Below are 20,854 nucleotides of genomic sequence, written 5' to 3'. Positions count from 1 at the left end.
GGCTGGGCAACACCGGCCCTCCAGATGTTGATGAACTACACATCCTAGCATGCCTTGCATCAGTTTCAGCATGGCCACATAGCAAATCTAATGCAAAGCATCCTGGGATGTGTAGTTCATTAACATCTGCATGGCCGGTGTTGCCTAGCCCTGCCGTAGAGGGATGAATTTTTGACCTGCCCCAAGCAGGCATTCACAGGGGAATGGCCAGCATTTTTATGAGGACAACCATAAAACGCTGGGCCTATCTATGTTCCAGCCCCCTGTCGGCCCTCTTCCCGCCCCTCACAATGCAAACACCTCAGTGAGCCGACGGCATTCGCACACGCGCATGTGCAGACTCCCACCATTGGAAATGGGGCCAAAAATCAGGACAGGATGCACTAACATCCACGCCCCCACTTCGTCGCACATCGCCGGCTACCACATAGATAATTATTGCATATGCACTAACATCCACGCCCCCCAGGGCTATTTTTGTGCAGGCTCTAGCAGGAACTGTGGCCCTTATTCTAGTTCACTCTTTCTGACAAAATATTTCTTAGATGGACAAAACCATGAGCACTGCAGGTGAGGCAGGTGTAAAACCCCACCCAAAACTTATTATCTCTGCACAAGTAACACCTGCCTCACCTGCAGTGCTCATGGTTTTGTCCATCTGAGAAATATTTTGTCAGAAAGAGTGAACTAGAATAAGGGCCACAGTTCCTGCTAGAGCCTGCACAAAAATAGCCCTGACGCCCCCACTTCTTCGCACATTGCCGGCTACCACATAGATAATTATCGCATATGCACTAACATCCGCGTCCCCACTTCGTCGCACATCTCCGGCTACCACATAGATAATTATCGCATATGCACTAACATCCGCGTCCCCACTTCGTCGCACATCGCCGGTTACCGCAGAGATAATTATCACATATGCACTAACATCCACGCCCCCACTTCATCGCACATCGCCGGCTACCGCAGAGATAATTATCTCATATGCACTAACATCCGCATCCCCACTTCGTCGCACATCGCCGGTTATCGCAGAGATAATTATCGCATATGCACTAACATCCGCGCCCCCACTTCGTCGCACATTGCCGGCTACCGCAGAGATAATTATCGCATATGCACTAACATCCACGCCCCCACTTCGTCGTACATCGCCGGCTACCACATAGATAATTATTGCATATGCACTAACATCCACGCCCCCACTTCTTCGCACATTGCCGGCTACCACATAGATAATTATCGCATATGCACTAACATCCGCGTCCCCATTTCGTCGCACATCGCCGGCTACCGCAGAGATAATTATCTCATATGCACTAACATCCGCATCCCCACTTCGTCGCACATCGCCGGTTACCGCAGAGATAATTATCGCATATGCACTAACATCCGCGCCCCCACTTCGTCGCACATTGCCGGCTACCGCAGAGATAATTATCACATATGCACTAACATCCGCGCCCCCACTTCGTCGCACATTGCCGGCTACCGCAGAGATCATTATTGCATATGCACAACATCCGCGCCCCCACTTTGTCGCACATTGCCGGCTACCGCAGAGATAATTATCGCATATGCACTAACATCCACGCCCCCACTTTGTCGCACATTGCCGGCTACAGCAGAGATAATTATCGCATATGCACTAACATCCGCTCCCCCACTTTGTCGCACATCGCCGGCTACCGCAGCGATAATTATCACATATGCACTAACATCCACGCTCCCACTTTGTCGCACATCGCCGGCTACCGCAGAGATAATTATCACATATGCACTAACATCCACGTCCCCACTTCGTCGCACATCGCCGGCTACCGCAGAGATAATTATCGCATATGCACTAACATCCACGCCCCCACTTTGTCGCACATCGCCGGCTACCGCAGAGATAATTATCACATATGCACTAACATCCACATCCCCACTTCGTCGCACATCGCCGGCTACCGCAGAGATAATTATCGCATATGCACTTACATCCACGCTCCCACTTTGTCGCACATCGCCGGCTACCGCAGAGATAATTATCACATATGCACTAACATCCACGCCCCCACTTCGTCGCACATCGCCGGCTACCGCAGAGATAATTATCAAATATGCACTAACATCCACGTCCCCACTTCGTCGCACATCGCCGGCAACCGCAGAGATAATTATCGCATATGCACTAACATCCACGCCCCCACTTCGTCGCACATCGCCGGCTACCGCAGAGATAATTATCACATATGCACTAACATATGCGATAATTATTGCAAAGGACAGCTCTTGCACCCTGCACCCGGAAGAGCATGTACAGTGCAGGGAGGAAGAGGTTACTGGTCTGGGCAGTACAGCACTGTGCTGCCCGGACAAAGGGAAAGGGGGGGCTGTGGTCAGCGGAGGTCCATGCACGCCTCCACTTCGTCGCACATCGCCGGCTACCGCAGAGATAATTATCACATATGCACTAACATATGCGATAATGATTGCAAAGGACAGCTCTTGCACCCTGCACCCGGAAGAGCATGTACAGTGCAGGGAGGAAGAGGTTACTGGTCTGGGCAGTACAGCACTGTGCTGCCCGGACAAAGGGAAAGGGGGGGCTGTGGTCAGCGGAGGTCCATGCACGCCCCCACTTCGTCGCACATCGCCGGCTACCGCAGAGATAATTATCACATATGCACTAACATATGCGATAATGATTGCAAAGGACAGCTCTTGCACCCTGCACCCGGAAGAGCATGTACAGTGCAGGGAGGAAGAGGTTACTGGTCTGGGCAGTACAGCACTGTGCTGCCCGGACAAAGGGAAAGGGGGGAGGCTGTGGTCAGCGGAGGTCCATGCAGGGCAGCGGTGGTCACGTGACGAAGCCCATAGGCTTCTAGAGGTAACTGCTGGTTATACCCCCACAGTGAAAACCACTCGTGCAGGTTTTTCTGCATATGATAACGGGGTTTTTACCACATTTTTTGGTAATTACATCCCACCCTCGGACCCTAACAAACGTTTCTGAATCAGCCTCTACGTACGTTTATGTGAAAAAGTGGAAAGGGGTAGAAGTGTTGTATCACTCTCTATTTAAGACATGATATAAATATACAAATAGAAAAGAATCAGGTAAATGAATATCAATTAAAAAAGGTTTAATATTTATTTAAAAAAAATACAGATGTAACAAATTCTGCTGCTCTGTCCCTTTAATTGTGGAGGAGGGAAGGAGAGCAGGTTGTTACCAGTGTAAACACTGTAGGTGGATCTTTGTCCTTCTGTAGCTGCTGTGCAGTGTACAGCCTGCAGCCAGCGTGGTAACACAGGGCTCAACATGGCAGACATGAAGATTTGCAGCGTCCTTGTAACTGGATCTAACCGTGGCATCGGACTGGAGCTAATTAAGAAATTCACAAGCAAATCAAAACCTCCAGAGAAAATCTTTGCAACATGCAGGGACCCAGATGGTTCCCGAGCTGAGGTAAAGAAAGTTGTCAGTGTATTACAGAACATTAAGCATGTGGGTATTCCACCCTATCATGTTATAGCTGGTTACTCACTATGTGGAGTGATTGCTTCCCAGATATGGGTCAGACGTACTTTTTAAGTCTTGAACAGTGATAAAGTCATACTTTCCTACCTGACCCCAGGGGCGAATTTAGGGGTCAGGATGCCCCTAGGCACAACATTTTTGTGCCCCCCTCTATTTTAATGTAATCATATATGTATATACATTGTTATTTATATATTTCATTACATTTTAACTGTAAAACAAAAGTGGATAGGTGGAACAGACCTTAGCGCTCCCAGCAGCTAGATAATCTCAATTCTATAAGAAGGATCCTCAAGCCCTTCACCATAGAACACCACAAAAACAAGTATGAATTGGACTTAGCCAGCGCTCGGGTATGTCAGCCTTCAATCATGCTTCTCCCTCCAAACAGGATGTACATGGAATGGAAAGAGAGCTTAAATAGTGAAGCCCGTTTAAAAATGTAATTTAATAACATATAAAAACAACATACAATGATACATAAAATGTATAATAGCTTAGGGGAATTGAATATCCCCCCCAGTCACATATGCAATGATATAGGCTCCGTGCAGTAAGCTCAGTCTCTTGCAGAAATAGGATGCCAAAAAATGAAGGTATATAATACAATTACCGATTCCTGTGGAACTGACGTAACAGACAGTTCAAATGCGCATAGGATCAGTATAGAAAGCATCCATCTGCCGTCACCGCTGCCTTTACTTCATCGCCTTGTAAGTACTGCTTACAAGGCGATGAAGTAAAGGCAGCGGTGACGGCAGATGGATGCTTTCTATACTGATCCTATGCGCATTTGAACTGTCTGTTACGTCAGTTCCACAGGAATCGGTAATTGTATTATATACCTTCATTTTTTGGCATCCTATTTCTGCAAGAGACTGAGCTTACTGCACGGAGCCTATATCATTGCATATGTGACTGGGGGGGATATTCAATTCCCCTAAGCTATTATACATTTTATGTATCATTGTATGTTGTTTTTATATGTTATTAAATTACATTTTTAAACGGGCTTCACTATTTAAGCTCTCTTTCCATTCCATGTACATCCTGTTTGGAGGGAGAAGCATGATTGAAGGCTGACATACCCGAGCGCTGGCTAAGTCCAATTCATACTTGTTTTTGTGACATTTTAACTGTAGCCCACCTTAATATTTTTTTAAGCACTGTGGACTGCTCACTGTACGGAGGACCCGGAGGAAGGCACTTATTAGTACAGTGATTAGCACAGTGTCTCCGTCAGTCTCTCTTACACTGTGACTGACTGAGCGCAGGGAGGATCTGCGCGCCGCTCAGCTCAGTTGCTGGATACACAGCAGCCAATAGACTGTGTGTGTGTAGAGTAGCCAATGGGCGGGAGCAGTGAGCCTGAGCCATTTCCGGACGCGCAGGGGGACCCTCCACTAAGCATATATGATAATTCATGTGTGCGGCGGCACTCGTCACTCGCCGCTGCCCACCCGCTCTGCCATGCTGCTATTTAACAGAATGTCAGCCTGCCTGCCGCCCTTAATTGGTGCCGCCCTGAGGCCGGTGCCTCACGGGCCTAGGCACAAATCCAGCCCTGCCTGACCCTCTCCTTCAGGCTGACAATGCTCTGTTCCTGGGCTTCCCTGGTAATGTATGATTGCTGTCACCTATGGTGAGCTAGGTAATGGATAAGGAAGGTGTCACCACAGGTGATGGCAGTCCAACATGACCAGGGAAACAATGCTCTGTACCTGGACTTCCCTGGTAATGTTGGCAGCACCTGTGGGGAGCTAGGTAACTGATAAGAAAGGTGTCACCACAGGTGCTGGCAATCATACATTACCAGGGAAGCCCAGGAACAGAGCATTGTGTCCTCCTGGAGAGGGGCATGCTGGGAGGTATGGATAATGTAGGATTGCCAGCACCTGTGGGGAGCTAGGTAACTGATAAGAAAGGTGTCACCACAGGTGCTGGCAATCATACATTACCAGGGAAGCCCAGGAACAGAGCATTGTGTCCTCCTGGAGAGGGGCATGCTGGGAGGTATGGATAATGTAGGATTGCCAGCACCTGTGGGGAGCTGGGTAACTGATAAGAAAGGTGTCACCACAGGTGATGGCAATCATACATTACCAGGGAAGCCCAGGAACAGAGCATTGTGTCCTCCTGGAGAGGGGCATGCTGGGAGGTATGGATAATGTAGGATTGCCAGCACCTGTGGGGAGCTGGGTAACTGATAAGAAAGGTGTCACCACAGGTGATGGCAATCATACATTACCATGGAAGCCCAGGAGCAGAGCATTGTGTCCTCCTGGAGAGGGGCATGCTGGGAGGTATGGATAATGTAGGATTGCCAGCACCTGTGGGGAGCTAGGTAACTGATAAGAAAGGTGTCACCACAGGTGATGGCAATCATACATTACCAGGGAAGCCCAGGAGCAGAACACTGTGTCCTCCTGGAGAGGGGCATGCTGGGAGGTATGGATAATGTATGATTGCCAGCACCTGTGGGGAGCTAGGTAACTGATAAGAAAGGTGTCGCCACAGGTGCTGGCAATCCTACATTACCAGGGAAGCCCAGGAGCAGAGCATTGTGTCCTCCTGGAGAGGGGCATGCTGGGAGGTATGGATAATGTAGGATTGCCAGCACCTGTGGGGAGCTAGGTAACTGATAAGAAAGGTGTCACCACAGGTGCTGGCAATCCTGCATTACCAGGGAAGCCCAGGAACAGAGCATTGTGTCCTCCTGGAGAGGGGCATGCTGGGAGGTATGGATACTGTATGATTGCCAGCACCTGTGGGTAGCCAGGTAACTGATAAGAAAGGTGTCACCACAGGTGCTGGCAATCATACATTACCAGGGAAGCCCAGGAACAGAGCATTGTCAAGTATGGATAAAGTGGAGAGTGATAAAGTAGCAGCCAATCAGCTCCTAACTACCATGTCACAGGCGTGTTTGAAACATGGCAGTTAGGAGCTGATTAGTAGTTTATCACTCTACACTTTATCACTTTTTAAGGCATAGTTTGAGTTGTATTTTAAAGCCGAGACAGTTTTATAATAGTAGTTATGGGTGGGGCTGGGCCAGGAGCCTCCAGCTGGCTGTCTGTAGTATTCCTGTCAGCCAGGTGTGATGATGTGTAATTGAAGGTGTAGTTACATGACTTGGCAGACCAGCTGCTTATGGAAATATACATCCCAGCACACCCTGTAAAGCTGGCCGTACATTGCTGTGATCTCTCGCAGCACTGTATAGCCAGCCGATCTCTCGCAGCACTGTATAGCCAGCCGATCTCTCGCAGCACTGTATAGCCAGCCGATCGCCCGCAGCACTGTATGGCCAGCCGATCTCTCGCAGCACTGTATGGCCAGCCGATCGCCCGCAGCACTGTATAGCCAGCCGATCTCTCGCAGCACTGTATAGTCAGCCAATCTCTCGCAGCACTGTATGGCCAGCCAATCTCTCGCAGCACTGTATGGCCAGCCGATCTCTCGCAGCACTGTATGGCCAGCCGATCTCTCGCAGCACTGTATGGCCAGCTGATCTCTCGCAGCACTGTATGGCCAGCCGATCGCCCGCAGCACTGTATGGCCAGCCGATCTCTCGCAGCACTGTATAGCCAGCCGATCTCTTGCAGCACTGTATGGTCAGCCGATCTCTCGCAGCACTGTATGGCCAGCCGATCGCCCGCAGCAAGGTTGCATGCGAAACATCACATGCGGTCCTCTCACATCATCAATCGCATGCGACCCCTGTTCCCCACCGCTGGTAGGAGGGTCAGAGGTCGGAACTGCATGCCAGTCTGACCTCTGACTCAGGTCCGGTGGGCACAGGGCCACGCATTGGACCTGAGGGGACATCACATGCCCCCGATTTGGGCAAATTTCTCAGCATGTTCAGTCAGCCTAAATCACAGTAGTGTATGAGGCATAAACAGTTTAGCTGTTTGAGCTGTGGCACAGCATGTTAGGATGTTTCCTCAGCAGAGGACCACATATTACCTAACCCCAAACATGCTTTAGCCAGGGTTACCTACCTGTACCTCTCCATGAGGAAGACAATGCTCTGTTCCAGGCCTTCCCTGGTAATGTACGATTGCCAGCACCTGTGGTGACCAGGGCCGGATTAACAATGGGCCTGATGGAGCTATAGCTCCAGGCCCACTCTCCAAATAGGCCCATTTTGTAGCTGAGGGCCAGGGCTTTCCAACGAGCCCAGCCCCGTGTCGGTAGCCCCCCGGGAACCGGAGATACCGCCAGGCAAACCTGGAACGTTTTCCGCATAGAATAACATGGGACCTGCTAACTCCGTCCTCCACCTGGTTCCAACGGCTGCCAGTTCCCCCTCCGGCATCACAGAAGCTCAAGGTTGATCTCAGTCTAACCCAAATCGCTTGGCCTTCAATCTGATACCTGGTCCTTATGGGTTCATTGAGATATTGCGGGTAAACCAATTTTTTTTTTTTTCATTTCTGGCTGTTCATGTTGTTTGAAGACAGATTTCTATGGAACCAAACGGCCCATTTTCACGGGACCAAAATCATTTGAAGCCTACATGTAAATGGATCAGTTGGTTCCGAAGATATAGCTCATGGGCCTTCAAACTGTGGCCCTCCAGATGTTGTGAAACTACAAATCCCAGCATGCCTTGCCACAGTTTTGCTATAAGGGAGTGTTAAAACTGTGGCAAGGCATGCTGGGATTTGTAGTTTCACAACATCTGGCGGGCCACAGTTTGAAGACCCATGATATAGCTGGTTGTTTAAAGGAGGGCGGTGGTGGTTTTCTCTCGCCCTCACACCAGAAAATGCAGAGACTAGGCTGATGTAAAAGGGGCCAGTCCGGGAATGTCCCTCCATGATCCTGGGACCATATTACCGGGTAAGTCCCTGCATTTTCTGGTGTGAAAGGGGTATTATTTCAAATAGCCGGGACATGCAGTGCTCTAAATACAGCCGGGCAGCCCCCTGCTCTCTGCTCGGCTGTCAATGGCTGTCATTTCTGCCCATCGGTGCTGTCCCCCAGTTACCGCGAGCATGTATTCTCCCTTGGCAATGAGAATGTAATCCCATATGGCAATGAGCATGGAACCACTGGCAATGAACATGTAGGTATGCAACACTTATGAAGCATAATTTTTAATAGGCATTATGGTGTTTGGCATAATACGTAATGGAGATTATGGTGTGAGGTTTAACATGTAATGTGCATTATGGGCATTATGGGCATTATGGTGTAAATTTTTAATGCGCGCCTTTGTGCATTATTGCTCAATCTGTTTGGCATAGTGCAGGCATTGCCAAACTATGGCCCTCCAGCTGTTGTGAAACTACAAGTCCCATCATGCATTGCCACAGTTTTGCTATTAGGGAATGCTAAAACGATGTCAAGGCATGCTTGGACGTGTAGTTTCACAATAGCTGGAGGGCCACTGTTTGGACATGCCTGGTATAGTGTGTATTTTGGCTCAAGCCTCAAGCCATGTAGCAAAATGTGAATTTTGCCTTAATCTGTGTGCCATAGTGTGAATTTTGGCTTAATCTGTGTAAATTTTGGCTCATTCCATGTGGTATAATGTGTAAGAGGCAAGTACAGAATAAGGGGGTTACGGTCAAGTAGAAGTCGATCCGAATATAAGCCGAGGCACCTAATTTTACAACAAAAAAATGGGAAAACTTATTGACTCAAGTGGGACCCTCACTCGAGTATAAGCCGAGGGGGGGCTTTTTCAGCATAAAAAATGGTCTGAAAAAGTAGGCTTATACTCGAGTATATATGGTATATGTTAGTTGGGCACCCACTAAGCTAGTTGCTTAGTTTTCCGTGTCCCCTCACGGGGCTAGCTACGCTCGCCATGCTTTGGGCTCGGTGGCTCGCTGCGCTCGCCACACTATATAAAATCAACTCCATGCCGACATGGATAGTGGGGGTATGAGCGTACTACTTATAGTGGGCGCCCAACTAACATATAAGTACCGGGTTACTATTGTGTTGCATGATTTGTATAAGGGGTATATGGTGTGGTAAACTTAGGTGACCACATAAAAGGTGCTGAAATGTTGTCTACCAAGTTTCGACTTTCAGTATTTTATTCATAACTGGAGTGCCGCCTTACCCCGCAAGTATATTAGGACATCGGCATCCTGCGGGTGCACCTTTGGAGTGCACCCGCCAATATATCTCCCTGCATTTTTCTTATGTCAGCCCCCTGCCTTTTCCAGGCATATATAATTAGTTACACAATATAATTAGTATTTACACAAATAGAGACACACCCATGAGCAGACCACCCAACCAGAACACTGGTCACGCCCCTCACATTATTAGGTGCTGGCCACAACCCCTAATATTGCGCATAATAGGCCCTTGATCATTTTCAGCTCCAGGCCCATTCTGACCTTAATCTGGCTCTGGTGGTGACACCTTACTTATCGTTACCTAGCTCCCCACAGATGCTGGCAATCATACATTATCCATACCTCCCAGCATGCCCCTCTCCAGGAGGACACAATGCTCTGTTCCTGGGCTTCCCTGGTAATGTATGATTGCCATCACCTGTGGTGACACCTTTCTTATCAGTTACCTAGCTCCCCACAGGTGCTGGCAATCATACATTATCCATACCTCCCAGCATGCCCCTCTCCAGGAGGACACAATGCTCTGTTCCAGACCTTCCCTGGTAATGTACGATTGCCAGTACCTGTGGTGACACCTTTCTTATCAGTTACCTGGCTCCCCACAGGTGCTGGCAATCCTACATTATCCATACCTCCCAGCATGCCCCTCTCCAGGGCAACACAATGCTCTGTTCCTGGGCTTCCCTGGTAATGTATGATTGCCAGCACCTGTGGTGACACCTTTCTTATCAGTTACATAGCTCCCCACAGGTGCTGGCAATCCTACATCATCCATACCTCCCAGCATGCCCCTCTCCAGGAGGACACAATGCTCTGTCCCTGGGCTTCCCTGGTAATGTATGATTGCCAGCACCTGTGGTGACACCGTTCTTATCAGTTACCTAGCTCCCCACAGGTGCTGGCAATCATACATTATCCATACCTCCCAGCATGCCCCTCTCCAGGAGGACACAATGCTCTGTTCCTGGGCTTCCCTGGTAATGTAGGATCGACAGCACCTGTGGGGAGCTAGGTAACTGATAAGAAAGGTGTCACCACAGGTGCTGGCAATCATACATTACCAGGGAAGCCCAGGAACAGAGCATTGTGTCCTCCTGGAGAGGGGCATGCTGGGAGGTATGGATAATGTATGATTGCCAGCACCTGTGGGGAGCTGGGTAACTGATAAGAAAGGTGTCACCACAGGTGCTGGCAATCATACATTACCAGGGAAGCCCAGGAACAGAGCACTGTGTCCTCCTGGAGAGGGGCATGCTGGGAGGTATGGATAATGTAGGATTGCCAGCACCTGTGGAGAGCTAGGTAACTGATAAGAAAGGTGTCACCACAGGTGCTGGCAATCATACATTACCAGGGAAGCCCAGGAGCAGGGCATTGTGTCCTCCTGGAGAGGGGCATGCTGGGAGGTATGTATAATGTAGGATTGCCAGCACCTATGGGGAGCTAGGTAACTGATATGAAAGGTGTCACCACAGGTGCTGGCAATCTTACATTACCAGGGAAGGCCAGGAGCAGAGCATTGTGTCCTCCTGGAGAGGGGCATGCTGGGAGGTATGGATAATGTAGGATTACCAGCACCTGTGGGGAGCTGGGTAACTGATAAGAAAGGTGTCACCACAGGTGCTGGCAATCATACATTACCAGGGAAGCCCAGGGACAGAGCATTTCTCCCTCATGGAGAGGGTCCGGTAGGCAAGTATGGCTTTAACATGGGAATTAGATCTAAGGATGGACATCGACCATTGATGAATCAAATTCACTATTATTATTATTACTATGACTAATGGTTAATACTTTTGCCATCGATGGAGAAAACCAGATGGTTTCCTGGGTTGGGATAATTTGGTCTACAGCATGATGGTCGACATGGGAAGAAGTCGACATGGTTCTAGGTCGAAAGGTCATTAGTTCGACAATGTCTATGTCGACAGTCAAAAGGTCGACATGGGGTTGTTCATTGTTTTTTTTTTTTTACCTGAATGTTAACACAGTTGACATGGACATAGTTTAAAGTGCACCGCATCTCCTCGCATTGCGAGCGCAGCTAATGGCACACACCCATCTGAAGAGTGGGGAAATGCCGGCAGATGAGGCGCTTTCCCTCTCCGCCTCCCCTGCAGTGGCAGGTGGTGGGCTGGATATGCCGGCAGATGAGGCGCTTTCCCTCTCCGCCTCCCCTGCAGTGGCAGGTGGTGGGCTGGATATTTGAAAACTTTAATACAAAAGAATCAGCGGCCACCTAAATGAGAGGTGGACGGCTGACATCACCGGACGTCAGCTGACTGCCCTGTACACGGAGCAGCAAGATGCCACTAATGTGGGTCACCAGAAAGTGACAAAAATCATTCGATGTTCGGTGACCATTGAATTATTTCAGGCGCCCATGCAAGGTTGCAAATGGCTGTTTATGCAAAACATATATATGCAGCGCTGTGTGTAAAATCGTCGATAAGCGCGCGGGGGGGGGGGGCAGGTATTCGCACAGGTGTATTAATTGGCAGAGAGGGACAGAGGACCTGACAGCAGCTTTTGGACGTGCCCTCTAATTTCTGGCATGCACCTTCTGTGCCCAAGTTTCTCCCTCTTCCCCATGATCATAAGTTGTGAGGTATGCAATAGTTCTGAATGAACCTTAACCGGATTAGTTTAATCTGTGAAATACACTTCTTTGTTGAGAAACTGAGATAAAGAATGTTGTGAAACAGGATTCGTGTCACCAGAGAGTGTTGGATTTCTCTGGTCACAACTGCCCTGTAAAGGGTCAAAGAGCCGTCCAGCCTTAGAGAGTGCTCTGCAGCCAGGTAACAGAACCCGGTTCACTGCAAAGCCAGGACTGGGTCTCTGAGGTGTGCCTGGAGGAAAGATGGGTGAAGTTTCAGGCACACGGCTCCAGTCCAGGTTTTCAGACCTGCACAACCACAGGTGGGAACTGGGCTGCAGGGAAAGAGATTTACACCTGGTTTAGTTTGTGCTCATTGCGCTGATGACTGATAAAGGCCAGTAATTAGCAATAAGTATTGTAGCGCCAGGGACTTGGACTGCCCGTGCCCAGAGGCACTGAGGTTCCACGTGCACAGAGCACTGCGTGGGCAAATACCCTTTGTTAATTGAAGTTTGCTTTGTTGTAAAGAGGATTTGTGGCTTGTATGGCATTAAATACACACACAAATTCTGAAAACTGTCTGCTGTGTCCTATCAGAATGGCTGACCTGTTACATTGTTATGACCAGTACGGGGATCGAACCCATGACCTTGGCATTATCGCTGCTTGAGTTACACGAGATGCATACCTCCCAATATGACCCTCTCCAGGAGGGACCCTCTGCTCTGCTCCTGGACCACCTTCATTTATGATTGCCGTAACCAGTTTGAACAGGTTAACCAGGGCCGGTGCTGGGGAGTCCGGCGCCCTCCTGCAAATACAGATGTGGTCACGCTCATCCTACACCTACCCACAAGTAGCTGCATTGTGCTTGCAACTAGCCATGGCCTGTTCATGGAAGCATACTCACCATGCGATATTATTGATTGCTGGGGCATGCACACCCATGGGAACGCTTATTTTGGCTAATGAGTCACATTTGCTGCAATAAGCCTTTAACTTGACAAGGGACATATCTGATAGTCCTCTTTATATCTTTACTATGTTTCTTAGTTTGAAAATGTGAAAAGCTAGAAAGGACAACTTGGACAGGGTGAGATTCAGTGGGTGACAGGGAAAAGGTTACAGGAGAGAGGTGGTGGAGCGAGGGCGGTTTCACACTCTTCGGCTGACGCCGGGCGGCGAAATCCCATACGGCCAAGAAGCCATGCCGCACAGAGATGTTTACAATGGTGGGGATGGCCACAGCACGGCAGTCGTCCTTTCCAGTGGTGACATCCGGCTGCAACCGGGCAGTGACCGTCCCGTGTGAATGGAGACAATCGCCACCTGACGTCACCCGGAGCATGTGAAACCGCCCAGAGGGTAACAGCAGGGCAAAAGCAATGGAGTATGGTAAACAGAGGCGTAGCTAGGGTGGAGCCGGTGGAGCACCTGCTCCGGGCGCAGAGATGTCACCTGGCGCCAGAGCTGTGCACTTTGCCACCGGCTCCCCAGCCCTGCTCGCCCGCTCCCCCGCCCAGACACTTTATTTCTTCCCGGCGCAGGAACACAGGGCGACCCCCGCCACCACTTCCGACCCCGGGGCACAGGACACACTCCTTGTGCGCCGGGTCCCGGGATCCCCACACACACTCTATTGTCACTTCCGGCCCGGGCACAGGACACTTGCTGGCGCGTCACACAGCAGGAGACTTTCCTGTACACTACAGAAGCGCAGCAGTGGCCAGGGCAGGGACGCTTTTACACAGCCGCCGCTCGCAGCTACTCCTCAGTGCAGAGAGGACATCAACACAGCTGTGCCGCCCGCCCTGCACTACCTGTGTTAAAGCCGGCACCCTAAACCTACAGTCCCGTCCCTCCCTCCTTCCCAGCAGTTCATTCCTGCTCACCCTGACAGCCTGAAACTCCGGAGGAGTCCGTCCACACAGGCTGTCAAAAGTGTGTTTCTCCCTCTTCATGCTGCTGCTGCACGGAGAGAGGAATGTGTCGGGAGCAGACACTTAACTGTTTGCATCCCTTCTGTTAACAGTAAGTGCCACTAAATTGTCATGTTGTCATGTTAAAAGTGTGTGCCTTTGTTTACAGAGCTATTTATTGTGTTTCCAACGCCAGTATTGAGTGCTGGTGTGTTTTTTTTATTATGATATATATATATATATAACACACCAGTACTCAATACTGGCGTTGGAAACACATGCTTCACGCCCCCCCCCCCCATATTTATACGTGCACCTGCATATAATATAAATATATATATATATATATTAATATACGCAGGTACACGTATAAATAAATATGGGGGGGGGGGGGGGGCGTGAAACATGCCCATGCTCCGGGCACCATGGCACGTCGCTACACCGCTGATGGTAAAGACTGATTATAGGGAGAGGCTGTGGGTGACAGTGGAAGGTAGAGGGTAAAAGGAGAGAGACAGAGAGGGAGAGAGTCAACAGGTGAGAGAGGTGCAAGAGGGAGAGAGAGAGAGAGAGAGAGAGAGAGATGAAGGGAGAGGGAGAGAGTCAGCAGGTAAGAGGAGATAGATGGGGTGGGGAGAGAGTCAGCAGGTGGGAGAGGGAGAGAGTCAGCGGGTGACAGGAGAGAGAGGTGACGGGAGAGGTAGAGAGTCAGCAGGTGACAGGAGATAGATGGGATGGGGAGAGAGTCAGCAGGTGAGAGAGGTGCGACAGGGAGAGGGAATGTCAGCGGGTGAAGGAAGAGAGCGAGAGATAAATGAGGGCCGGGAAGAGGTAGTGAGTGAATGTGAAAGGCAATGGCTTAATAATAAAAAAATAGTTACATAACATTGTTAATATGACACTAACCCCACCCCAAGCTTCACATACCAGTAACATTCCCATCCAGCATAAACTGTCATTATGGCAACATAAAACACACACACACACACACACACACACACACACACACACACACACACACACACAGGCTGTGTGTGGGGGGGGGGGGGGAGGGTTGCACATCGACCCTCCCCCTCCTCTTACCTGAGATGCTGCTCCCCTGTCTGCACGTGTTGTGGATGCTGCAGGCTGTCACACCAGCTGAGCTGCTCCTCACTCCTCTTATGCCTGCTGGCTCCTCCAGTGTGTACCAGAGTCATGTAACTTTCAGTTCCTGCCTAAGCAGGATGCACACTCAGCAGAGCATTGGGGGGAGCTGCACAGTGTCTGCAGTGGGGATGGCCATCGTTGCCATTGCCATCTATGGCAATTCTGCAACTGGCCATCGATAGTGCTTACCTATGCAATGGATGACCATCGATATTTTTACATATCGATGGTCATCCATTGTTTGATGGAAAACACTGGAGGCGGGGCTTTGTGGGTGTCTGGGGGCAGAGCTATGCCCGTGTCCCGAAAAAAAAAAAAAGCAAAACATCGTTTTGCTATTCCATCGATGGAGGGAAACCATCTGGTTCTCCCCCATCAATGGCAAAAGTATTCGACATTGGCCATGAACCATCGATGATTTCGAATCATCAATGGTCGATGGCCATCCCTAATCTGCAGTGAGAAGTAAATATGCCACTGATGGGAGGAGGGAGGCCGCGGTGCTGCTGCCGGCTGTGTGTTATGTTGATTGACAGGTCAGGAGGCACAGGGAGGTTAGGTAAGGGGAGGGCACAGGTAATCATCATGCAGGAAGAAGCTGGCTGCCAGCGCTGATGCTTTGTCATAGTGTGACGGGCACAGCGCAGCCTGGGCAGTAACTCACTGCAGATCAGCAGGGAGAGCACCTCTCAAGCCTGGCGCCTCCCTGCTTTGCATCCCTTGCTGAGCGGGTAGCGCCGGCTCTGAGGTTAACTAATAAGATAGGTGTTGTAAAACAGGTGCTAGTAATCATAATTTAATACCCCTTTTACACCAAAAATGCCGGGTCGCACCCGGGTTTTTGATCCCTGCTTCAAGCCGGGTGTGACCCGGCGTTTGCTCCATTTACACCGCCCTCTGCCGCTGCTTGGAGATGGCGTCATCTCCAAGCGCCGGTCGCCGACGGGACCCGTACCGCTGCACTGGGGGCAAGCCCAGCACTAGGGTAATCTGCTGGGCCGCCCCCAGCCATCATGCACCCCCCCAGCCGTCGTCCGGGAGGTGAATGGATGCCGCACACAGGCATTCATTCACCTCCTCCCTGCCTCCGATACTGTCTGCAGGGTACAGTAGACAGCAGGAGGCTGTGTGCGCCATTCCCCATCCAACCTGCGAACGATGTGGTCTGCAGGTTGCACGTCCCCCATTAATGTAAATGGGAGCCGGGTCGGATGACCCGGCGTAACCATTTACACCACCCTCTACCCAGGTACTGGCCGTGTTCTACCCAGGTCAGGACCTAGGTAGAAGTCCCGTGTAAAGGGACACGGCGTGTCCCATTTACACCGCCTCTGAGCCGCCAAAGACCCAGAGTTTTGCGGCGGTGTAAAAGGTGTATAAAAGGGAGGTCCAGGAGAGGGTCATGTTGGGAGGTATGCAGGTGGTGCTGGCATGGTGTGGACATCACTGTGGCAGATTGTGCAATGGTAACAGCGAGTGGGCCAGTGGGAGAAAAAAAAAATCTCCCTGAAAACAAAATTGTACTTTTATTTCTTAAAGTGACAGTACTGCAAATAAAGTGTTGATGTGGCGTTTATTATAAATGGCTTATAAATGTGTATATATTAAACCAGCCCCATTACACTATACCTCCTCCAATAGCAAGATGGAGGAAATGTTTCGTAATGTATGTGATAGTGTAGTGTCGTACCTTTACTTCTTTATCTACTCACGGCTGCTGTAGAGCTTCTCAAACCTTCTTAGTGCAGGAGCCTGTGGGAAAAGTAACTAATCAAATTTGGCGGCAACAACCAATTTTTTTGGTAAGAAAGCAAATGGTTACAGCTGCAAACAAGGGCCCTTATTCAGATCTGATCGCAGTACAAATTTGGGTACTTGTGAGTTATCCGGGCTGCCGATTTCTAAATCGGGTCGGATCGGGCACATCGCATCGCATCGCATGCGACCATCGGATGCGATGCGATGCGATGACCCGATTTTTCCATAGGAATCAATGTTAAAATGGACTGAGTCCATTTTAACATGGAATTCAATGGGAAAAAGGGGTCCTTTTCATACCCCTACTATCCAAGTGGGCATGGAGTTGGATATAAACCTGTGGCGAGCGTAGCGAGCCACCGAGCCCGAAGCGTGGCGAGCGAAGCGAGCCCCGCGAGGGGACGGTATTCTGTGTCCCCTCGCGGGGCTCGCTACGCTCGCCACGCTTCGGGCTCGGTGGCTCGCTACGCTCGCCACAGGTTTATATCCAACTCCATGCCCACTTGGATAGTAGGGGTATGAAAAGGACCCCTTTTTCCCATTGAATTCCATGTTAAAATGGACTCAGTCCATTTTAACATTGATTCCTATGGAAAAATCGGGTCATCGCATCGCATCGCATCCGATGGTCGCATGCGATGCGATGCGATGTGCCCGATCCGACCCGATTTAGAAATCGGCAGCCCGGATAACTCACAAGTACCCAAATTTGTTTGGAAAATTTGACAAAACCATGTGCACTGCAGGTGGGGCAGATGTAACATGTGCAGAGAGAGTTACATTTAGGAGGGGTGTGCTGAAACTGAAATCTAAATTGCAGTGTAAAAATAATGCAGCCAGTATTTATCCTGCACAGAAACAAAATAACTCACACAAATCTAATTATCTCTGCAAGTGTTACATCTGCCCCACCTGCAGTGCACATGGTTTTGCCCATTTTCTAAACAAATTTGTACTGCGATCAGATCTGAATAAAGGCCAAAAGGTGGTTAAAAGCAAACACACATAATACATATCCACACAGCAGACATTGGCAATAATGCATGCAATAACGGCAATACTCAGGTACATATGCAAAAAGAGGAAGCGCCGAGGCACCGACACTTGGCAAAGGTCACGTGCAAATACGTTTAAATATAAGCATTACAGATAAATAAAACTGTTGATAACTTAATATGCACAACACTGGCACAATTTGTGAAGTCTCCACAAGGTGGTGCTGTGCACACAGTATGTAATAGCATAAAGGGCCTTATTTTGATCTGAGCTCAGTACAAATTTGTTCTTAAAATGGGCAAAACCATGTGCACTGCAGGTGGAGCAGATGTAACCTGTGCTAAGAGAATTAAATTTGGGTGGGGTGTGCTGAAACTGAAATCTAAATTGCAGTGTAAAAATAATGCAGCCAGAATTAACCCTGCACAGAAACAAAATAACTCACACAAACCTAACTCTCTCTATACATGTTACATCTGCCCCACCTGCAGTGCACATGGTTTTGCCCATTTTAAGAACAAATTTGTACTGAGCTCAGATCAGAATAAGGCCCAAAGTGAGATAGTACAAGTCACTACTACTGCTTTCAGACCGCAAACACGGGTCCAACCCTGTATTTTGAACATGGGATCATCCTTGCTGCGACCTGGGTCAGGCACCTTTTTGACACCTTTCACACTGTACTTGAACCCGAGTTATTCTCAGGTTGGCCGCTTTTACACTGGACCCGGGTCAGCACATCAAAAGCTATGGGTGTCATTAAAAGTGGACTTTTTTTCAGGTTCGCAAACATGAAGGAAACAAAGGAAACAAAGAAGTGAGGGGCTTAGACGAATACTGAGTGACACCTATATTTGCACAGGGGGAGGAGCCTCTCTTTTAGCTATGTTTTTGTAAACCACAGCATCTTTTATTGTTCCTGTCATTTGTCTGCTTTTTGTTTTCCTCTCCCCTTATATTAAGCAATTCCCTCACCTCCTCCTCTGACAGGACAGATGAGGACATGGCTGTGCTACTGCCGCAATGCTGCCTCAGACCGTGTTCCCTACAGCACACTGCTGCTTGTTTTTATGGTCTCTGGCCGCTGACCTCATCAAACGAGACAGAGGAATCAGCCTATAGTTTGATGAATGCAGTGTTGGATAACCTGGGTAGGGAGCTTTCAGACTGCACCACAACCCGGGTTAGAGCCGTGTTCAACACTGGTCAAGACCAGGGTTGAAATGCATAGTTACTGAACCCGGGAATTTTCACAGTGATGCTTTCACACCGCACCTCGACCCGGGTTGGAGACAGAAGGACCCGGCAATAACCCGGGTCCAGAGTGCAATCTGAAAGCGGTATAAGAGTAGCACCAGTTTCCCCAGGGATAAAGCAATGGGGATTTTCACCCACTCTGGATCCTCAGGCTTGGGAGAGGCGATCGGGGAACCTGAGTAAGGGGATGGTGAGTTTTTCTGCTCACTTTTGCCCACAACAGGGGTGGAAAGGTTCCGGGCTCAATGAGCAGCACCCAGTGGGATCATGCTGGGGACTGATGAAGGGGCAAGTGGCAATGGCGTACTGTGGTGGCTGAATGGCATGGGCCTATCTAATTGTGACCAGCTCACATGGGGGAGATGAAGGGAGAACCAAAACTGTCCAGAGGAGGTCGTCTGGGTTCGAGGGGGACTTCGGGGGTGCTGGGTACCTGTACTCATCTCCGACCCCACAGGTCTCCTTGCTGGCAGTCTTTGGGCTGGCTGGCAGGCTGGGAGTCGGCTTCTGCACACAGCTCGCCACACTTTATGGCAGGTTTTCAAAGTTGGTGGGTGCTCGAATGAACACTATAATCTATCTAAACAGAAATGTTCAATTAATACAACTGGCGTTTGTGGTGCTCCATTAGTTTTTTTGCGTAAATTATGCTCCCTTAGGTTTTAGAGTGAATATACAGAGAATATAGATTGTAAGCTCCACTGGGGTAGGAACTGGTGTGAATATTAACCCCTTCCCGACATATGACGTACATCATATGTCGGTTGCGGGGGAATCAAGCCAGCTCACGGAGTGAGCTGGCTTGAAAGAGAGCAGGTAATGGCTGTATATTACAGCCAGGTCCCTGCTCTCACGGCCACGAGCGGCGAGTTCGCCGATCGTGGCCGTTTAACCCTTTAAGCACCGCGGGCAAAGCGACCGCAGTGCTTAAATAGCTGATCGGAGGGGGGGCGCCGATCGGGGCCCCCCGCAGCGAGATCGGAGGGTGCCGATCGGTTGCCATGGTAGCCAGGGGTCTAATGTAGACCCCTGTGCTGGCCGTGTCTGCATACCTATCATATCCTGCCTGAGGCAGGATGTAATAGGAAGTGCATAAAATCACGACGTTCAGCCATAGAGCTCTATGGCTGAACCTAGTACAGGCGATCGCGCCCCCTAGTGGTCAAGTACACTAGGGGGCCTTGTAGTAAAAGTAAAAAAAAAAAAAAAAAAAAGTTTAAAAATAATAAAAAAATAAAAAAATATTAAAAGTTCAAATCACCCCCCTTTCCCCATTTCCCAAATAAAAATAAATAAAAAATAAAAAAATAAACATATTTGGTATCGCCGCGTTCCTAAAAGTCCGATCTATTAAAATATAACATTAGTTATCCCGCACGGTTAAAGGCGTAAACGGAAAATAATCCCCAACGCCAAAACTACGTTTTTTGGTCGCATCGCCTACCCAAAAAAAAATAGCTAAAAGAGATCAGAAAGTCGCCCATATCCCATAATGGTATTAATTAAAAAGTACACTTCAGCCCGCAAAAAA

General features: G+C 49.4%; 1 protein-coding gene across 1 annotated transcript in view; it reads left to right on the top strand.

The window, feature by feature from the left end:
- Window positions 1-3,249: 3,249 nt before the first annotated feature.
- LOC146046305 (C-signal-like) overlaps window positions 3,250-20,854 on the top strand; it is a 42,895-nt gene continuing 25,290 nt past the window's right edge. The window contains exon 1 of the mRNA XM_083165556.1: window positions 3,250-3,463. Within this exon, the coding sequence (XP_083021682.1) occupies window positions 3,317-3,463 (147 nt within the window). The 5' untranslated portion in view covers window positions 3,250-3,316. The remainder of the gene's footprint in view (window positions 3,464-20,854) is intronic.

The sequence above is a fragment of the Crinia signifera genome, chromosome 11 (assembly GCF_055691185.1).
Source record: "Crinia signifera chromosome 11, ASM5569118v1, whole genome shotgun sequence".
Lineage (NCBI taxonomy): Eukaryota > Metazoa > Chordata > Amphibia > Anura > Myobatrachidae > Crinia > Crinia signifera.
This window is presented reverse-complemented; position numbering and strand designations above follow the sequence as displayed.